The 21,350-nt window shown below is 42.3% G+C and overlaps 1 protein-coding gene across 9 annotated transcripts in view; it reads left to right on the top strand.

Moving 5' to 3' along the window:
- Dusp22 (dual specificity phosphatase 22) overlaps positions 1–21,350 on the top strand; it is a 50,599-nt gene that overhangs the window by 15,258 nt on the left and 13,991 nt on the right. For 4 of the 9 annotated variants that reach the window (XR_005880833.1, XR_005880834.1, XM_040755773.1 and 1 more), the window contains exon 4: positions 16,919–16,968. The exons of 1 other annotated variant lie outside the window; for it this stretch is intronic. Coding sequence is in view for 3 of the 8 variants with exons in the window: in XM_040755773.1 (XP_040611707.1) it covers positions 16,919–16,968 (50 nt within the window). In the remaining 5 variants the exon portion in view is untranslated. Of the gene's footprint in view, positions 1–5,193; positions 5,355–14,804; positions 14,871–15,603; positions 15,669–16,918; positions 16,969–21,350 lie in introns of all 9 variants that reach the window. 4 more of the 9 variants (XR_005880835.1, XM_040755774.1, XR_005880836.1 and 1 more) reach the window with 3 other exon arrangements.

The raw sequence follows: 21,350 nt of genomic DNA on the forward strand, positions 1-21,350 counted from the left end.
TTTTTGTCTGGGTCATGAAATTTGTCCATCCATGACAACATTTGTTTGATATTCAAAATCTTTATGGTCCATGAAACAGTCTTGAACTGGTGGATAAGCAGCTGCCTTTGTGGAAGCTTTCTTTGGTTCCAATAGTGTGCAACTTAGTCTGGAACACAGGGATATAGATGTTTGCCAAAGAACTGGGTACATTTCAAGCTGCATCCCAAAGTGAGAAACCATGTCTTTGGTCACATGTGGCTCATTGGTGTAGGAAAGCAGATCTGTGTCAACAGTGACTTCCTCATGTCCAGAGTGTGTGGTGCCAGAGGCTTTTGGTAGTGTGTTATAGTCTCTCACTTGGACTGCTGTCACAGTTCTTCTCTTGCCAGAAAGTAATGATGTACATGGTATCTAGTTTTGTCATGCTGCCGAAGCCTCTATTGTAGAATCACTAACCTATAATCCCCTCAGAAGGTTCAGTGACTTTCTCATTGACCTCTAAATAGCCCTTCAGCTGCCTTTGGTTGGCAGTGGAAGAATGAACCTATAAAAAAGATCATGCATCTTCTTAATAGTCAATCCACAGAAGCTTTGTCATGTTCAAGGTGGGCACATGAGGTTGAAGGAGAAGATCACAGACTTCTTGGAGCCCACAATAAAGCCATAGAAACTGAGGTTACATTCAGGGCAGAAATTCACGTTCTGGATAAGAAGAGGTGGCTACCCAGGTGTACACTCAAGCGTTACCTTCTCCTCTGCCTCTCTTGTCTGGTGACCACTGCACTCCTCTGCTTAGAACACAGAGACCTAACAGGCAGAGTGTATGTGGACATTCAGGCTTAGCCCAAGCTGTGGAAACTATAAGTCACATTTCTCCTAGCACAAGAATAGACTTTCCAAACCATTCATTTTAAACACACAGAGGTGTATAGATGTTTGGGTGCACTGAAGCTCATGAACTCTCTGTTAGTATAGCTTAGCAGTGGAGCCAGTCTCAGCTGGTGCATATGCAAAAATACTTGAAGCAGTTCCAAAAGAGGGAATGTCTTGTATATTTGTATAAGAGAGCTCATAAAGAAACAGAAACAAATAGTAGCAAATATCTATAATATGATCTCATTTGTGTAAAATCCAAAATCAGTATTATATTTCATATATATAGTTGTAAATACACATGTAAGTGTCTGAAAGGATCATACCAGACTCCCAAGAATGGAATATTGTTTTCTTTATGTTCTCTTATTCCTTATTTACTTGTTTCAGCAAGAGCAGTGGTTCTTTTTTTATTTTATTTTAAATAGCTTGTTTTACATGTCAATCCCAGTTCCCTCTCCCTCCCCTCCTCCCACACCCCCCCATCCCCCCATCCTCCCACCCTATTGCCAATTCCTTCAGCATAGGGGATATCTAGAGTCTATCATTTCATTCATGGTAGGGTCCAGGCACTTCCCTAAGAGTCCAGGCAGAGAGAGCATCCCTCTTTGTGTTATGGACACACAATGTCTGTTAGTATTCAAGGGATAAACACTGATCCACTGCTCAGGACCCCATAGGTAGCCCAGGCCTCCTCATTGACTCTCACATTCAGGGGGGTCTGGATCGGTCCCATGCTGGCCTCCCAGCTGTCGGTCTGGGGTCCAAGAGCTCTCCCCTGTTCAGATCAGCTGTCTCTGCTGGTTTTGCCAGCCCATTCTTTGCCAAATTGCTCTTCGCTCCTCTCTCTCTGTCGCTGGGTTCCTTGGGTTCTGTTCAGTATTTAACTGTGGGTGTTTGCCTCTGCTTCCATCAGTCACTGGATGAAGGCTCCAGGATGGTTATAGGCATCAAGTTCACTATCAGGAATGGGCATTCGAGGTGGTCTCTCCACTATTGCTTCCTTGCCAATTGGTGTCATCCGTTTAGATCACTAGAGGTCAGTAGTTCTTAACATTCCTAATGCTGCAGCCCTTTAATATAGTTCCTCATGGTGTGGTGACCCCCAACCATAAAATTATTTCCTTCATACCTGTAGTTTTGCTACTGTTATGAATAATGTAATTATCTGATATTCAGGTGGTCTTAGGAGACCTGTAATGGGAAGGAAAGGTTGGTGAGCCATATTCTTAGTGCCTGTGATAACAACAGGTAGATTGCATGTGCATAGTCAGGTTTAACTTGATAAGATTCTGTATTATCATTGTGTGCCATGGATTCATGTGTGGTATGTGGCATCAAACATCCTTTGTGGTCTGTGGTCAAGATACAAAGAAAGTACATCATCCACTTCAAGTTGTGTTAATCTTCCAAGGTAGAAACTAGCCCAGGGCATGTCTGTAATGATGGAGGCTTTATTCTGAACATCAAAATAGTGTGTTTCTACTGGATTGACTACACATACGGTTGAATTTATGCCTTTCTTTCAGGACTCACAGATTGACCTAGTGCTACAGCTTAAAGCACTGGGCCAGAGATACTGTCTCCACCAACCTGGTTGATTTTGTTTCTTACTAACATTGCAGAAGCACCAAACTACCCAACTGATAGTGAAGTCCAGTACCTTTGGAAACAAGCCACTGTTTATCCTGGGATCATTTTCTGGTTGATGGTTGTTTCTAGGAAACTTCGCTGGTTCTCACTTCTCTAGGAGAATTTCGAAATGTCATCTAAAAATCAGTGGTACCTATTCTGCTCAGAGATTGCAGTGCCTTTCGTGTTAAAGCAAATTTGTTTGAAGTCAACCCCAGACTTAAATAGGTATGACTCAAATAGAAATAATTACTGTAAGGATCGAAAACTGTCTAGTAATTGCTCTTTCTTGAATCCAGCTGTCTGAGTTTCTTGTGGGGGCAGCCAAGTACAGAAGAGATTGACTCCTATCTGCCTGCTGGTCTTCTGCTAGTAGCTTATTTGCAAATGGAGCACTAGTGTGATAAAACTGCATGGAGCAGAAGAAAGGCTGGAGACCTCTAATACCAGACTGATCCTTGGGGGGTTTAAACCTCCAGAATGAAGGAGCTCCATGTCTGCCTCCTGGCACTATAAGGAGACCTTCTGCAAGCATCTTGTCCCTCTTCTTCAGACTTCTGTAGTGCTCCTCCTCACTAACTTACCTTGTATAGGGAGTGCAGGTACAAAGAGAAATAAGAAGAGGTCCCACATTGATACTAACACATAAATCTTGACAGTGATGCAGAGTTGCTAGTGTGTACCAGATATAAGGGGCCCCAAGACACCCAGGAGGATATGGCAGTTGGGAAGATTGTACCAACCAAAGGGTGACAATTTTGTATGGTCCTAAAGATTATCAGTTTGCTAGGTGGTGATGGTAAGGATGGTTGAGTTGGGGTGTGACTCCTAGTAAAGAACAGTGCATGTAGTGACATGGGCACACACAGGCAGGGTGTGTCCTGGCCTGCATGAAAGACTCAGCAGAGCAGATTGTAAGGGTGGCAAGGCTGGAAAAGCAACCTCAGAGACAATCATTTGTTCATCAGGCTTAAGAGTCATGTGGGAATTAAAGACTTGCCCAAGATTTGTGCACCAAGTCAAGTGACTGGGGCAGACTGCTTTTCCAGTAGTGTCAATGCAGAAATAGAATGGAAGGAAGGAAATACATGTACCGGAGATCCTTGGAAGCTCTTGTTTTATTCCTAGTTAGAAATAAGGGTTTGACCTGGAACATAGAGAGTCATATTTATTTTCTAGAAATAACAGATCAGATTGGATCTGGGACTCTCCCGTAAAATGATACAGCCATGTTGAAATGAAAGAATGGGGGAAGAAATGGAATGGAATGATCCAAAAGAAGGGACTAATGGTAGGCTCATTAGACAGACACATGATATGTATAAAATCAAAGAGGTCAACTACATAAAGAACAGAAGAAATACTCCATCATAAAGTTGTAACAACCATTAACCTATAGCCACCTCATGAGCAACTTCAAAAGCTAGAAAGATATTTCTCAGGTAGTGTTAAGTTATGGGGTGGGCAAGGGAGATGTCAGGGTAGCTTACATAATAGCTTCATGGGGCAGACACTTAGGCCACTGATGGATATGCACACCAGAGCTGTGGGTGACATGCTCCTGCTGGATTCCAAAGTTTGTTAGAAATGCAGGTCCATTCATTGCTTCAGAGACAGAGTAGGTTGGACACAAATATTTGAGCGTCTTCTCTGTAAAATATGTAGCTTCTTTGTTTTTTCTGAATAAAACCGTACAAGAAAATACCAAGACAGGATGACTAGGAAATCATGTTTGTTATCTTATAGTGTTTGAAGCAGAGCAGAGGATGTCATCAGTCACCAGATTGACACTGTGAGATAACTGTATGTGTGTCATTCCTGTTAATCTCTTGTACATTCTAGTTTACCTCCATTCTCTGGTTACAATCTTTGGATTCTTTGCAGATGTACCACAGGGTAATTTGATCCTGGACCAGATGTAGGGTTTATATTTGTTATTTTGTTTTTGTTTTTGTTTTCCCCTCAGGCTAAGAGTCTCTAGTCCCTTTGTAGACCCCTATACATGTGGCTATTATAGGTAACCAAAAGAGGAGGGGTTATGTTCCATATAGAGCAATTGGGACATGATTTAATGGGCATGTGATGTCTGTTAAGGTGTGTAAAGGGGGAAAACTGGCTCAGTTTGATGGGAGTAAGCACAGTGTGTGGCTGGCAGACACTAGGCACCCTGAGCACTGTGATCAGCAGGCCAGTGTCTGTTCCAAGGGGCTTCATGTGTTGCAGGCTCTTGAGGAGGAGGCCTCAGAGTCTACAGTCAGAAGTTTAAATGGCAAGTGGAAACTATTTAGTGGTAAAGAGCTAAATCAGGGCTTAAGGTTACTATGAACAACATTATTGTTCTTCATCATAGGAAAGATGATTGTTTAAATGGGCCCAAGTTTACTTAAAATTAGTTTAAGCAAATCTGCTGTTTTCAGGTTCTCTTAATATTCATTGCTAGGTCATGACACAGGTGGATCAGTGTCTGCCCACACCTGCAAGGGAAGTGATGCAATCGACTTAAAATTCTGAGTGTGAAGCAATAGTGCCTAGCTGGTTCCTCAGTGCAGGCCTGACAAACAAGCTGTGTCCACAGTGCTTTTGAAATGTGCTCTCCTCCCTGGAGCCCAGCTCCCTGTGATGTTCTGGGGACTTGTGTGTGTGTGTGTGTTGAGGAGGAGGTTCTACCTGTGAATGTACATTGGGTCATTGCTTTTCTCCTTTCAGATGTTACCACAACCACAGCAGATATTCCCAGCCTTGATCACAGACCAGATGATTGCCGGTTACCTATTGACCACTTCAATGAGAAAGAAAACAATGCAGAGCCAAAGTTATAGAAAGCCAAACTGTAGATGGCTCACAGTGCTGAGCTCACAGTGTTTCCGGTATCTTAAAACCTCTCTCCTTTTTATTTTAACTTTTTTCCTTTATTTTATATACTAACCACAGTTTAGTACATGACATGTACATCAAGTTGAGGATAGACCCAAGTTCCTCCCTCTGGGTGAAGGCTGGGAAAGGTAATCCAGCATAGGAACAGATTCCCAAAAGTCAGTTAAGTGTCAGAGACAATTCCTGATCTCACTGCTAGGCGCCTTACAAACAGATCAAGCACAACTGTCAGACACGTGCAGAGGGCCTAGGCCAGTCCCATGCAGGCTCCTTAACTTGGGTGTCATCTGTCAGCTCTCATAGTAACATTAATTTCTCTTTTTGTATTTCTCTTCCTCCTTCTCTCCCTCCCTTCATTCTTTCCATTTTTTCTTTTGTTCTACTAAGGATTTAATGCAGGACTTCTGCAAACTAGGCAAGCACTTCCCACTAAATTACAACGCCAAACCCTTTTCAGGCAGGGACTCATTAAGTAGCCCAGGATAGCCTTGAATTCATTCTAGCCCAGCCAGGCCTTGAACTGGTGATCCTGCCTCAGCCTTGCAAGTAGCTGGGGTTACAGACCTGCACCACCAGGTCTGGCTTGGAACTTCCTTTTCTTTCCCCAGACTTCCTTGCAGTTAAAGTGAGATAAGCCACAGCACCCTTGGTTCCTTTAACAAGAACCAGGACTGTGCCAGAATGAGTATGGCATAGGTGGGAACCAGCCGTCTTCCTTGTCTCTTAGTCATTCTGGGTTGAGGTAGCTTGGATGAACAGAACCAAGCCCAGACATTGAGACTCCCACTCTTTCCTTGCTAGCATCATGTGGCAAATACAACCTAATTTCCCTAAATTTGAGTTCATTTCCAAGGAGCCAACTCTGTGGTCCCAGGGAAAGGCAGTTACTTACTAAGGATGGTGAACTTCAACTGCATCATGGTGTGAATTCTACCCTCAAGAAAAATGTCTCATGGGTAACCTATTGTGTGTAGCTTTCTTGAGCATCTCTTTGTCTTGTGGTTCCGTTAAACTGAGATTCCCTGTCTCTTCTGGTGTGAATTGCTCTTCAGCTTCTGCATGAACAATCATGTTACAACCAGTGTTTCTAACTGTGACCCTCTGCCTCTTCTGTGGCCACCATGCTCTCTGTCCTGGGGTTTCCCCAATATGAACTCTGACCAAGGTAGCCTGGAGCTTCCATCTGTGTCCAATGCTAGAGCATACAGCTGGCGAAATAAAAATAGCCCATCAAATTGCTCACAGTGGAAGGGGGAGAGGTATACCCCCATCAAAGGGAGGCCCTACAACACTAGTGCCTAAGTTAAGAGAGGAGGTACCCTTCCTTCCATGTTGTGAACCTCAGGCAATACCATAACAACCATGGCAGCGTTCATATTTCCCACAGTGCATAAGGATGCTCCTCCTTGTGTGGAGGAGAAATAACAGAATGCTATCCTCACCTTACTTCTCTCTAACTGCCCGGTCCTCAGTCCTTTCTACCTTGAAAGCTCCTTGCCTTGCCCATGTAGTTCAAATACTTGCTAAATTTGGCCTCTACTTTTGGGAACCTGAACCCCACCTTCAAGGAATTGGTTAGCCCTTCAGAGTAACACACAATTTTGAATCAAATGTTTACCTCCTTCTGAAGCATGTCCAAAGTGTGACCCAGAGAAGGAACAGAAGGCCAGACTAATGTGTCATGGATGCTGATTAAAAAGGGCTTTGACATCGCTGCACATATCCATGCCTGAAACCAGAGGTAGTGACACATCCAGTAACCCAGACCTTCATTGAGTGTGCATCCTTCACAGACCAGACACTTGAAGAACCCATTGGCTCTGGCATCTGAGAAGAGGCACTGATAATGTTCCACTCTGTGCCCTATGCCCTCTGGAACACGTGCGCTTAAGGGCCAACCATGTCCCATTGAGAGAATTGAGGCTGGCTGGGGAGAACTCTCTTGGGAACACAGCTGCTGGTTCACTTCCTAGTCTGTGTGGTGCTGTTTGCTGATGGCTGAGCAGTTAAGTAGGACTTCTATCAAGTGAGAGCCCCTAATCACAACCTGGCCTCAGCCATTTCTTGAGCACCTACTGTGTACTGGCATTGTACTTGGGTCTTTCACATTTTGATCTCATTTCCTCATTTTATATCCCCCCACTCAATAGCAGAGTATGGAAGAGAAGTTTAAGAAGGGTGCAATTCTAAAACAGCAGTATGCTGAGTCAGATACCATAGAATTGGAGAAGAAAGTGAGCCAGAAAAATAAGCTTCATGTCATCTGAATGCGTGTATGAAAAGGGTCTGCCTAGACCAGGGCTCAGCACACTTTTGTCTGTCAAGGGTAGGAGAGTAAGAGTTTGGGGTTTGAATGTTCTCTTAAAGCTTCTCCAGTGTGCCGTGGACATGGAACCATAGATTGTCTATACGGAACAGGTTTGACTATGCTAGGCAAACACAGGCCTCAGTTTGCCCTCCTTGCCTTTACTGGCAGTGCCTAAGAGGAGTCTCTGTTACAGTGGGCATGGCATGATTCCAGAGACCAGTTGGTATGAAGTTTGTGCTTTGTTAGCCCAGGTTAATGGCTTCTGAGAATGTGTGAATGACTTTGCCTTACAGTTACCTTATACTTGTTGCAATTTTTCATTCTTTTGAAGTTAAAATATAATTACATCATTTTCTCCTTTTTCTCCCTCCAATCCTTGTTCTGTAATCCTCTTTTTAAAATTCATGGACTCCATTTCTTAAGTCGTATTTTATATATACATACATACATGTGTGTGTATTCATATTCCTTAATATCTAAGTGCAACCTGTTCATTCTGTATAATTATTTATATATGTATATTTATATAATTTCAGAGCTGACCACTCAGTATTGGATAACCAATTTGAGGGCTCTTCCCTGGAGAAACCCATTTCTCCTGCTCTCAGCATTCCTTGGTTGTCTGTAATTCTTTGTCTAGAATTGATGCTCCATGAGATTTCCCTCTTCCATGTTATCATGACTGTTGGTGTCATCCTTGTTCAGATCTTATCTAGGCAGCCATTGCAACAAATAGCATCCATTACAGAGAACCACACCCCATCAAAATGTAGAGAATAAGTGACCGTGTGGTACCCAGCCCCAACTGATACATCTGCAACACATCTATGCCTGAAGCTCAGGGATTGTAGCAGAGAAGGGGTGGGAAGATTATAAGAGCCATAGAAAACAGGACATTTCTATGAGATTTTGTTTCATAGAAATGTCAGAGAGGCTAGGTTCATGAAGTCTCATTATAATGTCTGCCTAAATTTGTTAATCTTAATGAGCCTGTTCATTATGTCCTTCTGAGACCATTAAGATGAAGGCACCAGTGTGGCTGCATGGAACCATTGATTCTAGAGCCAGCTCCAAGTTTCACAGCCAGCTTAGGGACCGTGCCTTTAGGATGCACAGTTTAAAATTCTGAAGATGCATCTACCTTTCAAAGCATCCTTTACTTCACATAAAGGCTTTTGCTGCTGATTTTCAAGGAACAACAGCTGAGAGACTGAGAAAATGACCACTATAAAGAGTTTGGAATAAAGCAACCCAAGCCTGGTGTGCTGGGCTAAGGTCTGCATTCTGGGGTCTTGGAGATGCTTGGAACACAGAGCTAGAGTCTTTGTAACTGACTTGGTGAGAGAAGCTTGCAAAGAGGTGCTGCACTATGTTGAAGTTCTGCTGAGGAAAGGCCGTTGGAAGGAGTCTACAGAGACAGAATCATGGAGACTATAAATCACAGAGTTCAGGGACTCAGACAGTCCTGTGGCCATGAGCACATTGTGATAGGATGGGGCTGTGGATACACTACAGGACTTGAAATTGGATCTTTACTTTTCAGATTCAGAGATGCTACTCAGGATTTTTTTAAAGGCAAATATAGCCAGATTATAATGTATCTCTTAGATAAATAATGTTTTCCTTAGTGATGTTCTCCTATCCACCATTGGCTTCTTAGCAGTACTTTCTGAGGTGATTGTATGGCACTACTCTGCTCTTCATGAAGGTACACTTCAGGATGCCTCAGTTTGGAGCACATGTTAAACTGGCCCCAACTTTTCTGAGTCACAGCTGGTACATCAGCTAACCCAAAAGAGGTGGGAAGGTGGGGTAGCCTGGATCTCATTGCCTTCCTATAATCCATTCTCATTGCCTTCCTATAATCCATTCTGAGTGAGCCAGAGGAAACCCCTTGTACTGAGACCACTTTGGTCTTTCTTTGAAATACTTTGCACAAAAATAAACATCAGCATCCTCGTCTTGCCACTCTGACGAGTCAAATGTATGTTGCTTTCTGACTAACCTGAAAGCAGCAGCAGGTGTAGAGGCTTCTCATTTGCATCTTGGCTCACAAAGTCAAGCCCAAGGCTAAATCTTACCACTCCACTCTGACCTTCCCACTCCCCCCAAGCCCCACCAAGGACCACAGTGTTCTTGGAAGTTGTTATTTGTAGTATATTGCCTAAATTTAGCATGCAGGAAGAATCAGTGGCAAATGGGTACTTTCAGAAAATATCTTTTCAGTTCATAATTTAGACTTAACACATGGGTTATAGAGTATCACTACAAGGCTGTGTTTGTCCTCAGTGGTGATTTTCCTTAGTAATTCCATTGACAGTTTTGCCATGATACTAGAAATTTTTAAAGGAAGTGACTAAGAATCTAGACCTTATCTATTCTTTTCTTTCTGTACTAACTTCTAATTCCTTGTCAGATGGCACATGGAGTGTTTCTAGATTATTCTTCCTGGGCATGTAACCTTGACTTGTACTTTTCCCTTTAATGCAATATAATGTTTACAACTGTTATGGGTGTATAAATCCTTAGATTGAAGAAAGACATCCATCAAAACTCATGGAACAGGCATTGAGTTTGGATTTCGCAACATGATAGAGGAACCAGTCTCCAGTGCCTCTTTGGAATAGACACCCTTGCAAAGAGAGGTCATGAAGGAAACTAAAGTGGTCTCACCTGGAATGTGCATCTCATGGAAGTTTCAAGTCAACAATTGTCATCTCTTGGATATGTGGTCTCCAAGAATCCAGTTTTTCAAAGTTTTTTCTTACCTTTCAGTTTAGATGAAATGTAGAAATTCTGGATCCACAGAGACAGAAGAGAGAGTGGTTGTCTGCAGGGGTCCCAATAGAGCGGGAAGGAAAAGGAGTTGGTGTGTAATGGGAAGTATATCTGATTTGGGAAGAAGAGGATGCTCCAGATATGGATGGTGGTGATTTACAGCCATGAAGATGTTCACCTGGGAAAATCAGTATAGTGGCTACAATTGTAGTCATAGGCATTTAAAAGATGAGTGGGGGTATTCTCTTAAGTCCACAAGCTCAAGGTCAATTCAGGTAGCATAGAGAGTCTCCATTTCAAACAAACAAACAAACCAAGCCTGGTGGCATAGGCCTGTAACTACAGCTACTCCAGAGGCTGAGGCAGAAATAAGGTTCAAGGCTAATTTTGGCAACTTAGTAGGACCCAGTCTCAAAACAGAAAATAAAAAGAGGGTTAGAAATAATGATTTGATAATGGGACATTTGCCTAGCATGTGAAAGGCCTTACCTCAATCTCCAGTTCTGCAGAAAAAAAATAATAAAATAAGTTTAAGGTAGTAAATTTGCATTATGTATGGTTATTTTACCATAATAGAGAAGAGTGAATTCTGATACTGGTGGTCAGTATGGGTGTTGGGTGTTTCCATGTTTTTGTCTTCTAATCCAAATCTGCTTACACAGATTTGCAAAACTAGAAGGAAATTATTCAGAACTAAACAGTAGAAAGAATCAGAATACACTGTAGGAGAGCAGGGCCTCATGGGGTTAGATACTCAAGGGCTCCTTTTTGTGGACTCGTAGAAGAACAACTTTGGTTACTAATTTTGTGTGGTTTGGATGATTCTCTATTGGGTGGTAATCGCTTTTTCTACTTGCATGTCTCCATATGCATCTGATTTTAATAGATGGTGCTCAGTTTTGAGTAGGCATAAGGTGGTGAGTAGAGGATGCTTCCTGAAGGTTTATTTGAGCATACATAGTTTTGTTTTACTGTGTATATTCTTCATACTAGATACATTGGGGATATACTTGACTAGGAACTGTCTAAATTGGAGTAGAGTAATTTATACTGTTGTTCAGAAGAGGGATGTATGTGTAGCCCAGTGCAGGTAGGGATCCAGTGTTGCTAGGTGCTTTATTCAGAGAGAGCTGTGTGTACAGAATACATGCAGGTAAGGGATCTAGGCTGCCCCATGCACTTCTAGAGAGGGTCCCAAGTAGGGTCCCAGATTACTGAACTATTTTCTTGCCTGCCTCAGTTCTGTGGTTTGTTTTTACCAGTGAAAGACACTTTTGCTATGTGTTTTTGGAGGTTTGATTGTTTCTTTTTGAGACAGAGTCTCATGTAACTCAGGCTAGCCTCATACCAGCTAGATAGCTGAAAATGGCTTTGAACTTCTGTTCCCCAAGTGCTGAGATCAAAAGTGTGCACCAGGGCACCCAGCTGGCTTTGTGGGTCTCCTAGCCGTGCATAAAGTCGTGGTCTGACTTCTGATCAAGTGAGGTCAAACCAAATTTTAATTTTGCTTTTAATTTTATTTTTTCTTTCTGGGAGTGGAGAATTGGTAATTGGGACTATAGTGAAATTAGTTCTTGATAGGATTACAGGCTTATTTTATCCTTGTTTCATTAGGACTTGTATGTTTGAACCTGGAAATCTGAATGGGCTTTGTAGGAGGAAGCCCTTTGGTTCACGCGTTCTGTCTCTTGTACTAAATTCTAATAGTGACTTTTTGGGGGAGCAGCTGAAATAACTTTTCCATTGTGTGGATTTCTAGCCCCTTCCAGAACTTACTCTCTTCCGTTTGTTTTGGAACCTCTACAAGGATTCAGTTGTGTTCTTTTTTTTAAACAGGTACATAGTGTTTGTACATTTTTTGCCACGTGTATATAATGTGTGATAATCAAATCAGCTATGTGTCACTTCCATCCTCTCTGCTGTTGCTACCTCTGCTTCCCTGCCACATTCAGGAGTTGTTGTCTCTAATATCCCCTTTGCTATTGCCAGTCTTCTCCACATCCCTCCCTCCCCCTGCCTGCCCGAGTTCTAACATCCACTAGGCCACCCGTGTGAGAAAAACAGCTTTAGCTCCTGTGTATAAGGAAGATCCTATGTAAGTCCACAGTGTCCTCCAGGCCCGTTCATGCTGCTGTGATGTGAGACACAGATCTGTTTGTAAGTACTTTACGTTAGCTTCACTGCAAGAAAGAGAATGACTATGCACAGCTGGATCTTCTGAAATGTAGGTCACCTAGGTCACCTAGATTCTCAGCAGACTCTTACCACGTCTGGGCATGTGGGGGTAGTTTTAGAATCACACTTGAAACAAGCAGGAGCTTGACTCTTTCCTGATTTTGTGATCAGAAGCTTGGCCCCCTCTTCTCAGGTATGTGCCTGTCTATCATTCTAAGTGTAATTTTTAGTTTCAGTCCAAAGAAAGGCAAACCCTACCTTCAGTGGTTATTATACTTGCTGAAACAGAAAACTGAAAAATTGTGGAACTTTTGAGAATCTGACAGTCTGGCTTATTCAGATCAAGCCTCTAGTGTGCTTTCTGAACTTTCTTCTTCCCCAGTGATGTCTGTTGGTGTCATTTCTCTCTGAACTTTCTTCTTGACCCAGTGTTGTCTATTGACGTAATTTCAAAACCCAAATACAAGAATTTCAGCAGGAAGCTTCTCAGGGCATACCCTCGTGATCTTATTCCTGTCCTGTGTTTTCTGGCCCTCACAGCACGTGGCTCCTGGAGCGATGAATACCCAGCAAGTGCAGGCGCCACTGTGGGCGCTGAGGGTTTACCCTCCCTCACCTCCATTATGCTGCTGCCTCATCAGTTTGCTGCTGTTCCCTGGTTATGTTGGGCCACACAGGACAAAGACATGAGCTCTCCATGTGCTCCTATCGCAAATGGGGCTCTTAAAGCACAGGCAGGTCACTAACAATGCTTGTGTTTCAGTGTAACACAAAACTGCCTGCTCTGTGATTTGGACAGTTGTGACTTGATGTTAACTGCCTCCCCACCAGCCCACTATTCTGAAACACCATAGGAAGTGCTCAATTTTTCTTTTTCTTTATTTTTAGGAATTTTATTTCAAGGAACAGAAAACCAATTCTATTTTATGTGATTCAAAATATTAGACGGAACATGAGGCAGAAAATATATAGCAAACAGTATACTCTGGAAATGCTGTTGCTGTTTTTACTACTGGTACATTTTTCAGATTGTTGAAGTTTCTAAGTTCTGTTTTTTAACTCCTTTTTGCTATGCTTTCCATAATGTAAGTAAACATATCATACCCTTCATCTGTCTCTCTGCAAAGCTCTCCAGAGCACAGCTCTCTGTATAGATCAGAGAGAGGAAACGTCTATTCCACACATTAGTGCAAGGGTGATTTTAAGTCAGCCCAGTGTTCTGGTGGCACAGGGGTCTCGGTGCTGCTTTCTGAATTAGTAACTAACTGTTAAAAGCTGTGCACATGTGCAGGCATCTGACGCCTTTTTTAGGTAAGCTGTAGTTCTGCCTTCTGTGGCCTCAAAGATATCTGTGCTTTTTTAATGACTAAGTCATGATAAATAGATGCACTTGGGGGCGAGCAGCTAAGTCTTTTTGACAGTTTTGACTCCTTCCATGACTGGATTTGCATATTTCTTATTGTGGGTCATAGTGAAGTGGTTTGTGTTCTGTTTGAGTATCACTAGAGCATATGTAGACATCGTGCCCTTTGCATGGCCTAAAACCCAGCTCTCCCTCTTCCCTGATGGCATTTAACAGCAAATACACACAACATACACACACCCTGCACTCTCCTCATGCTGTCATCTTTATGGAGCTGATTAGCACTTTTCCTCAGCACTCAGACTTTGAGTAAATGCCTACCATGGGCCAGGCATCATTTCAGGGGGTTAACTGTTCTTGTGGTTGTGCATACAGTCTTGTCTTTTTCTGCTGTGCTTTAAAAGCACAGGGCACTCAAATGTAGCTGAGAGCCACACGTTCATTTACAAGATGCATGCGATAGAAGCTGATGCTGCTCCCTGTCCATCTCAGCTGTGAGGGCACGGAGTCTCGAATGACAACATGTTTCTTATCCTTGTGGCTCACACAGAAAGAATGCCTTCCACCTGCTTCTTATGGCTGGTTGATTTTCCTGAGTATTGGGCATGTTCTACTTTATGGGCCCAAGCTTATTTCCTTCTGTGCATCAGGTAGCACAGAGGTAAATGTGGCGCTATTTGGCATAGCCTATAGGAAACACAATGAGTTCCACTAACCCTGATAACAAGTATTCAGAACATATGCTCTCAGTAGGCAAAACGCTATTTGACCTAACCTCTGTTCACTCTCTTCATTCTTTATTTTTGTTTATCTTCCCAGTACATAGGCTGGACTGACTTTAGATTCTACTAGAATGTGGTGGCTCTCCATCAACATGAGGGAGAGGTAGGCATTTCTGTGTTGTCCTGGAGGGTCCACTTAGCCCTTTGTCTGTTTGGGGTTGCCAGGTTGAGGTGGCAGTAGTACACTTGAGAATCCTGTCTTCTGGAAGTACGGCCTGCCGTGAGGATGGAAGAAGTTGTGGGAAGGATTTCACAAGCTTTGGGCCTGACCACCTAACTGTCAGATCTCACTCAGCCAAAAAAGAGACACTCCCATGGGAGCTGTAGGAAGCAATGGTTGTGTGGATTCAACAACCGGCTTGTTCATCTCAGTGAAAGAGAGGAAGGAAAGGACTTTTTGGCAGCAGTGCTTCTTTTTCTAGTGTCTTATACCCTGCAAATTGTACTCTCATATGCCACCAGGTTTGTAAGAGCTTTAAATGTTCAAAATAACTGGTCAATGTTCCCCATAGCACAGCTTCAGGAGCCCAGGAAACCTGAAGGGAAGCAGAAGGGTCTGGCTGCCAATTGTAGTCACATAAGAGAGAGCCCACCTCCTCCCTTCCCTTTCCTGCCAGCAGATAGATCCTCCATTCTTGGCAAAGTCCATTTGCTCTTGGTTTAAATGTTTCTATTTAGATAAACTCATCTTCCCAAAGACTCAGAAACCTATATGGAAAGATGCAATAATTGCTGTATGTAATGATTTTCTTTCAAATCATGATTAAATAACTTGACTCTTTTTTCAGTTTGAAAAGCTACACAGAAATGAGGAAAATTTGCTTTTTATTTTTTAGTTCTTTTCTCATGATGCTGTCTCCCGATAATGGCAAATGGCAAGGGAGAGCGATATACCATTCAGGTATTTATTGTTGACCACATACCAATACTCTGAAGCAGCTTCAGCAGAAAGGGGAAGATTAAGAAGCAGTTGGAGGCTTATAATTTGCCCATAGGAGCTGGAGAAATGGGTTCTATGCTAAAGTCCCAGGACAAGCTTATCTTTCTCATTATACAACTGTCCAGTGTGTTCTGCCTCCACCTGTACCAGAAAAGCATGGGCTGCCATGCTCTGTCCCTTTTGCTAGTTCAGAACTTGCCTTCTGTAAGTTTACCAGAGCTAGAAGGCCTGGTCCTGAGCCTGCACCTAAGCATCAGAGTGGGTCGGCAAGATGCCTGTACTGTAGCTGTCTAGTTCAGTGACCCTCCTGGGTGACCAGATCAACACTGAAAGTTACAGAAAGATTTCAAGTAAATCTAAAAAGCAGGTTGTTTTTTAACTTCCTCTCCCAGGGAACTTGACTACATCTGTATCATTATTGTGCATCAATTTGACTTCTCACACTAACTGGTTCTTCTCTCTGGCTGGCCAAGACATAGTGACAAAATTCTGTTATGTTTAGCAGATATAAAAGAAAATTCATGAATGGTTCATCTATCCTTTACCATATTCCATTGGCAAGGTTGATGAGATCTGTGTGCCCTGTGCTGGTCGACATGGAAAACTTAAGAACTACAATGTCTATCTTTCCTGTAGAGTAGTAAACCAGTTTTGTTTTTTAATAAAACTCCAGTTTAGCATGATTTAAAATCATTACTTTGGGGAGATTTTTCCCCCTCAGATTAGTTTATCATGCAAGCTTTTAATGTTGTTCAAAGCAAGCAGCATTGTTTCCAGGTTTCAAAGGCCTAGTTGTGGAATTGTAATTCTTACAGCATTAAAATGGACATAGAATATGACATGACATCATAGTTTTCAACCCTTTTTAAGGTGTTGACTAAGAGTACATCCTTTTGGGGTATTCAGGATCCAAAAGAAACAGAAAGTATGAGAACAGGGGCTTAGATGGACTGTGAGCTTTAACACTGAAGTGCTCAAATATCTGCTGCTTGCAAATCAAAGTGTGAGTATTGGCATGTCCATGGAAGAGAATCAGGAACCTGAATTAAAAAGTTTTTCCTTAGTTCCTTGGCAACAAAAGATGAATAAAAACTTCTCCTTTTTATTTTCTTGCTTTTTTTTTTTGACCTGAGTAAATGGTTCCTTCAAATACTTTACTGTGTTTTAGTTTTATTTGTTTATATACATATGTATTTTTTATCCTTCTATAGGGAGTTAAATACCTGTGTATTCCAGCAGCGGACTCACCATCTCAAAACATGTAAGTTTTTTTCTGTGTTATTTGGAGAAATTAAAAACCACTGCAGTGTGCATTGCAGCAGTTCTTGGGCCAGTTGAAATGCAAACACAGGGCTCTGAAGCAAAAGAGTAAACACTGTGAGCATCTGTGAAGTTGCTGGTGTCCCCGCGTGGCTCCTATTCCCCGTGTGAGTCTGCAGAAATCAAAACTGGCTAAGCCAATGGCAAACTATGGCTGGAGGCACCTCATTATTTTCCAGTCCTACTGTGAAACATGAAGGATTGGTGTCCACAGGAAGGCTCTTTCTAAGACCTGAAGTCTAGGGAGATGGCTCAGTCAGTAAGGTGCCTGCTATCCAAGCCTGAGGACCAGAATTCAGGACCCCAGCATCCATGTACAAACTAGCACAGGCACATACCTATAACCTCAGGGCTAGGAACCTACAGATACATTGATCCTCAGAGTTCATTGCTCAGAGAGACTAGCAAAATTATTGAGCCCCAGATTCAGGGAGACATACAGAAAACACTGGTCATCAACCTCTGACCTCCACATACATGTACTCATGTACATGCACAGGCACACACATACACACAAAACGTGAAGTGTGGAGAAGGTGGCTTAGTAAAGTGTTGCCCTTGCAAGCTTGAGGACCTGAGTTCTGATCCACAGAGGTGTTAGCAAATCTCTGGAAACTCATCAGAGAGATTGGCTAGCCCATGAGGTGAAATCCTAGGCCAATGGGAGACTGTCCTAAGCAAGAAGTGGAAGTCCTTGAAGGCCAACCAATACCCAAAACCCAAGTAATGAAATAGGCAAATCAGTTCTAATATTTTTTAACCCAGTGTATCTAAAATGTGGTTATTCTATGTAAAAATATACATGTTAAATATAAAAATTTCCAAGATAGTTCATAACCTTGGCCTCATACTGTCACAGCAGTCTGGTATGCATTTTCGTCCCTGACATCTCTTTTCTCTTTGATCCATCTGCATTGCAAGTGGTCTGTGTTCACATGCAGTGTATGTGTTTACCCACCCCGACAGACAGTACAGACCCAAAGCCTGACCAAACAGCAGAGTGACCTCCTCTGTCTTGCTTACCATGGCCAGTCTGTTGTGATTTCATACTGAATAAATCTTTGACATCACTTTAGCCCTGTTTATCTTTTTACCCTCTAAAATATATGCCTATAATTTATTTTCTCTTTTCCTTCCTTCCTTCCTTCTTTCCTTCCTTCCTTCCTTCCTTCCTTCCTTCCATCCTTCCTTCCTTCCCTCCTTCCTTCCGTGTGTGTGTTTAGTTTAATGTCTGTTCATGAGTGTGGGCATGTATGTGTCATTCTGTACACTTATGTCAAAGGACAACTTCCAGAGTCCTGTTTCTTCTTTCATTCTGGGTTCCAGTGATCTAATTCAGGTTTTAGGCTTCTGCAGAAGCATCTTTGTCCACCAACCTGCCTCACAGGGTCTTATTTGTCACTTTAATCATTTAAGAGAGATTCAAAATTATAGCTCACCTCAGTGGCAGCATTCACACTGAGCAATGGTGCAGCCTTGATAGGCTGGGATGGAGCATTGGAGCCAGTTATAAGTGCAACAAGCACCTTTGATCCCAAATTAGGTCTAGCATTAATCGGTAATAGTTTCGTAGGCCTGCATTTAACCCTTGCAGACTGAGATACTAGGAACTCCATCATTTTACAAATCCCACTGAACCTGGCCTCTGATTCTTTGGCCATCTTGGCCTGGATGTTGGGGGCCAGCATGACAGCTCTACTAGAACTATATGTTACTGTTTCATCAAAAGTGCCTCAGATTCAAATGGTAATTTTGAGTCTGGAAGACCACAGGGTTTGTCTTCCATCGTGCACAAGTGCTAGTGCATACACATCTGTGTCAGTGAGACAGACTGTATACTTGTGTTTCCTGGCCCAACTAACAAGCTTCTTTAAAAGATGCTGAAATGTCAGCCATCCCTGTCTTCTCTGCCAGAGAACAGAGAAATCATGGATCAGGCTGTAACCTTTTAAGACATACCTATTGCAGGAGTCTTAGGGTAGGCCTACAGTTAAGTGGGTAGCCAGACAGGGGACAGAGGAAATAGAGTTAGACCAGGAAAGTAGTGAGTACATAGGAAGTAGGTACAAACATGCTCTGCTCAGGCCAGGGAGTGTTTCTGCCCTGACTTTTGATGTTTCAAAGAGGTGAGACTTGAAGACTCAGAATGGGAGAGGCAAGATTTTACTAGGAAAACAAAGTAGTAAGCTACACTAGAAGGAGAAGCAGCAACTTTAGAGAACCTCCTTGGTTACCAGTCGTGTCAAGAAACAGAAGTGGTTGGAAGGGCATGGTCCCTGCGGAAGGAAGTGAGGCACTGCCTTTCTCCGAAGACCACAGCAATCTTTTGCCCTTGTTTTGGTGACTATTTTTGGAATGATTGCTTTGCTCTCATCTCTAACCATGATTCGACCATGCTGTTGAATGTGTCTATACCTGATTGGCAGGAGTCAAGCTGTAACCTATCCTGAGCATATGCTGTCAGGACACATGGCCCCTGGTCGTTGAGCAGCTGTAAGATTTTAGCTTTTCTAGGAGCTAAGTGCCATCTTCATCCTCCACAACAGTGATCTAATATAGGCACTGACAGTCCTGCGTTATAGACAAGTGAATAAGACAGCTGTCAGAAAGTCCCACATTTAGAACCAGTCCTGCTTACCGTAGTCATTTTAACTAGTCTACACTTAAATTCTCTCATCTGAAAACATCCATCTCAAGGATTTGGAGAGGCAAAATCATGTGTACATGAGCATTTCTCTGTGAACTCTAGGCACTTTGAAAAGTATAGATCTATGTCTGCTGCCGTAAGTATTTTCAGAGTTACAGGAATGATTGTGGAAATAAGTTTGGGTCACAGCTTAAGTTTTGTTTATCTATTGCCAGTGAAGGTGATTGAGTGTCTTCATCTCTTTTCTGTTGCTATACCAGAACATCTGAGACTGGGTAATTAATACAGAAAACAAGTAAGTTTTATCTCACAGTTCAGGAAGCTTGAAGTCCAAGATTGGGCAGTCACATCTGTTGAGACTTGTGCTGCTTCATAATACTATGGTGGAAAGACAGAAAGAGTGCATGTGTGTATAGAAGAGATGAAAGGACAGCCAAGTGCTTGAGACATTCATGAAGGCTCTACACCCATGACCACTTTATACCAGGCCTATCCCCCAGTGCAGTACTGAGAGACAGATTTAGGAATTTAGCTACCAATAAACACATTAGGAGAAGAGGCATTCAGACTGTAACAGTAATTGTGATTCCATGATAGAATCAAATGCTTTACCTGAAGTTGGCAGTTGGAATGCTTACCTCCTCCTGATCTAATTCATTTAGGGTTTCTTGTCTTTACTACTCACTAAATAAGAGGAGGTTATGATGAACCTTCACTTTCTATACCATCAACTAATGTGCATAACCAGGAAGTCAGCATCCTTTTTTATTTTATTTATTTTTAACATAGATCGTTTTTAGAAAAGATTGATTTATTTATTTTAATTGTATATGCATGGGTATTTTGCTTGTTTGTATGTCTGTATACCAGGTGCACACAGTGCCTGCAGAGCTAGAAGATGGTTTTGAAACCTCTGGAACTAGAATTACAGAGTTGTAAGATGCCATGTGGGCACTAGGAATTGAACCTAGGTCTTTTAGAAGATTAGCCAGTACTCTAACCATTGAGCAATCTCTCCAACCCCAAGATAAATATTCTTAATGTTTTGGGTTAAAAAAAAAAAGCAAGAGAAAGCTTGAGTAGTTTGTAAAACTTGCTATTGGTAACCCAGATGCTTATTCATAGGCAGTCTTCGGTCTGACTACCTTAGCTTCTGACACTAGTTTGCTCCCTCAGTGACAGAGCAAATCCTGGAAGTCTGTACTGCTTACTTTTTTAAACTTAGATACCGATTTTTAAAATGATTTTCTGCTTTGGACAAAATGCATTATTTCCTAAATCTTGGACTGGGGACATACTTAGTGGTAGAATGCTTCCCCCATCTGATAAGATAAAAATTCAGTATTTCTTTCTCTGCAAAGCCCTGAACAGCAGGAATTCAGGCTGATTCTGCTTAGAAAGAAGTGTGTGACCTTTGACACTCCAGTCACCTGATTGTCAGTTGCTGTGAACTGCAGAAAAGTTGGTTTTCATTTTTGGCCTTAATCCTAGAGAATCTCCCCCATCTGACCTTCCATGAACTTAAAATGCAGAAACCTGGTTTGAGATAACATTAGTAGAAAATTTTAGCTCAGTTCCCCCAGCCACCTAGCCTGCCCAAGTCAGGAAATATAAAAGTTCAAGTTCTCCGTGTCCCAATAACCTCACAACCCCAGTGCGGTATGTTTTGCATGATG

The sequence above is a fragment of the Mesocricetus auratus genome, unplaced genomic scaffold (genome assembly GCF_017639785.1).
Source record: "Mesocricetus auratus isolate SY011 unplaced genomic scaffold, BCM_Maur_2.0 Super-Scaffold_100013, whole genome shotgun sequence".
NCBI lineage: Eukaryota > Metazoa > Chordata > Mammalia > Rodentia > Cricetidae > Mesocricetus > Mesocricetus auratus.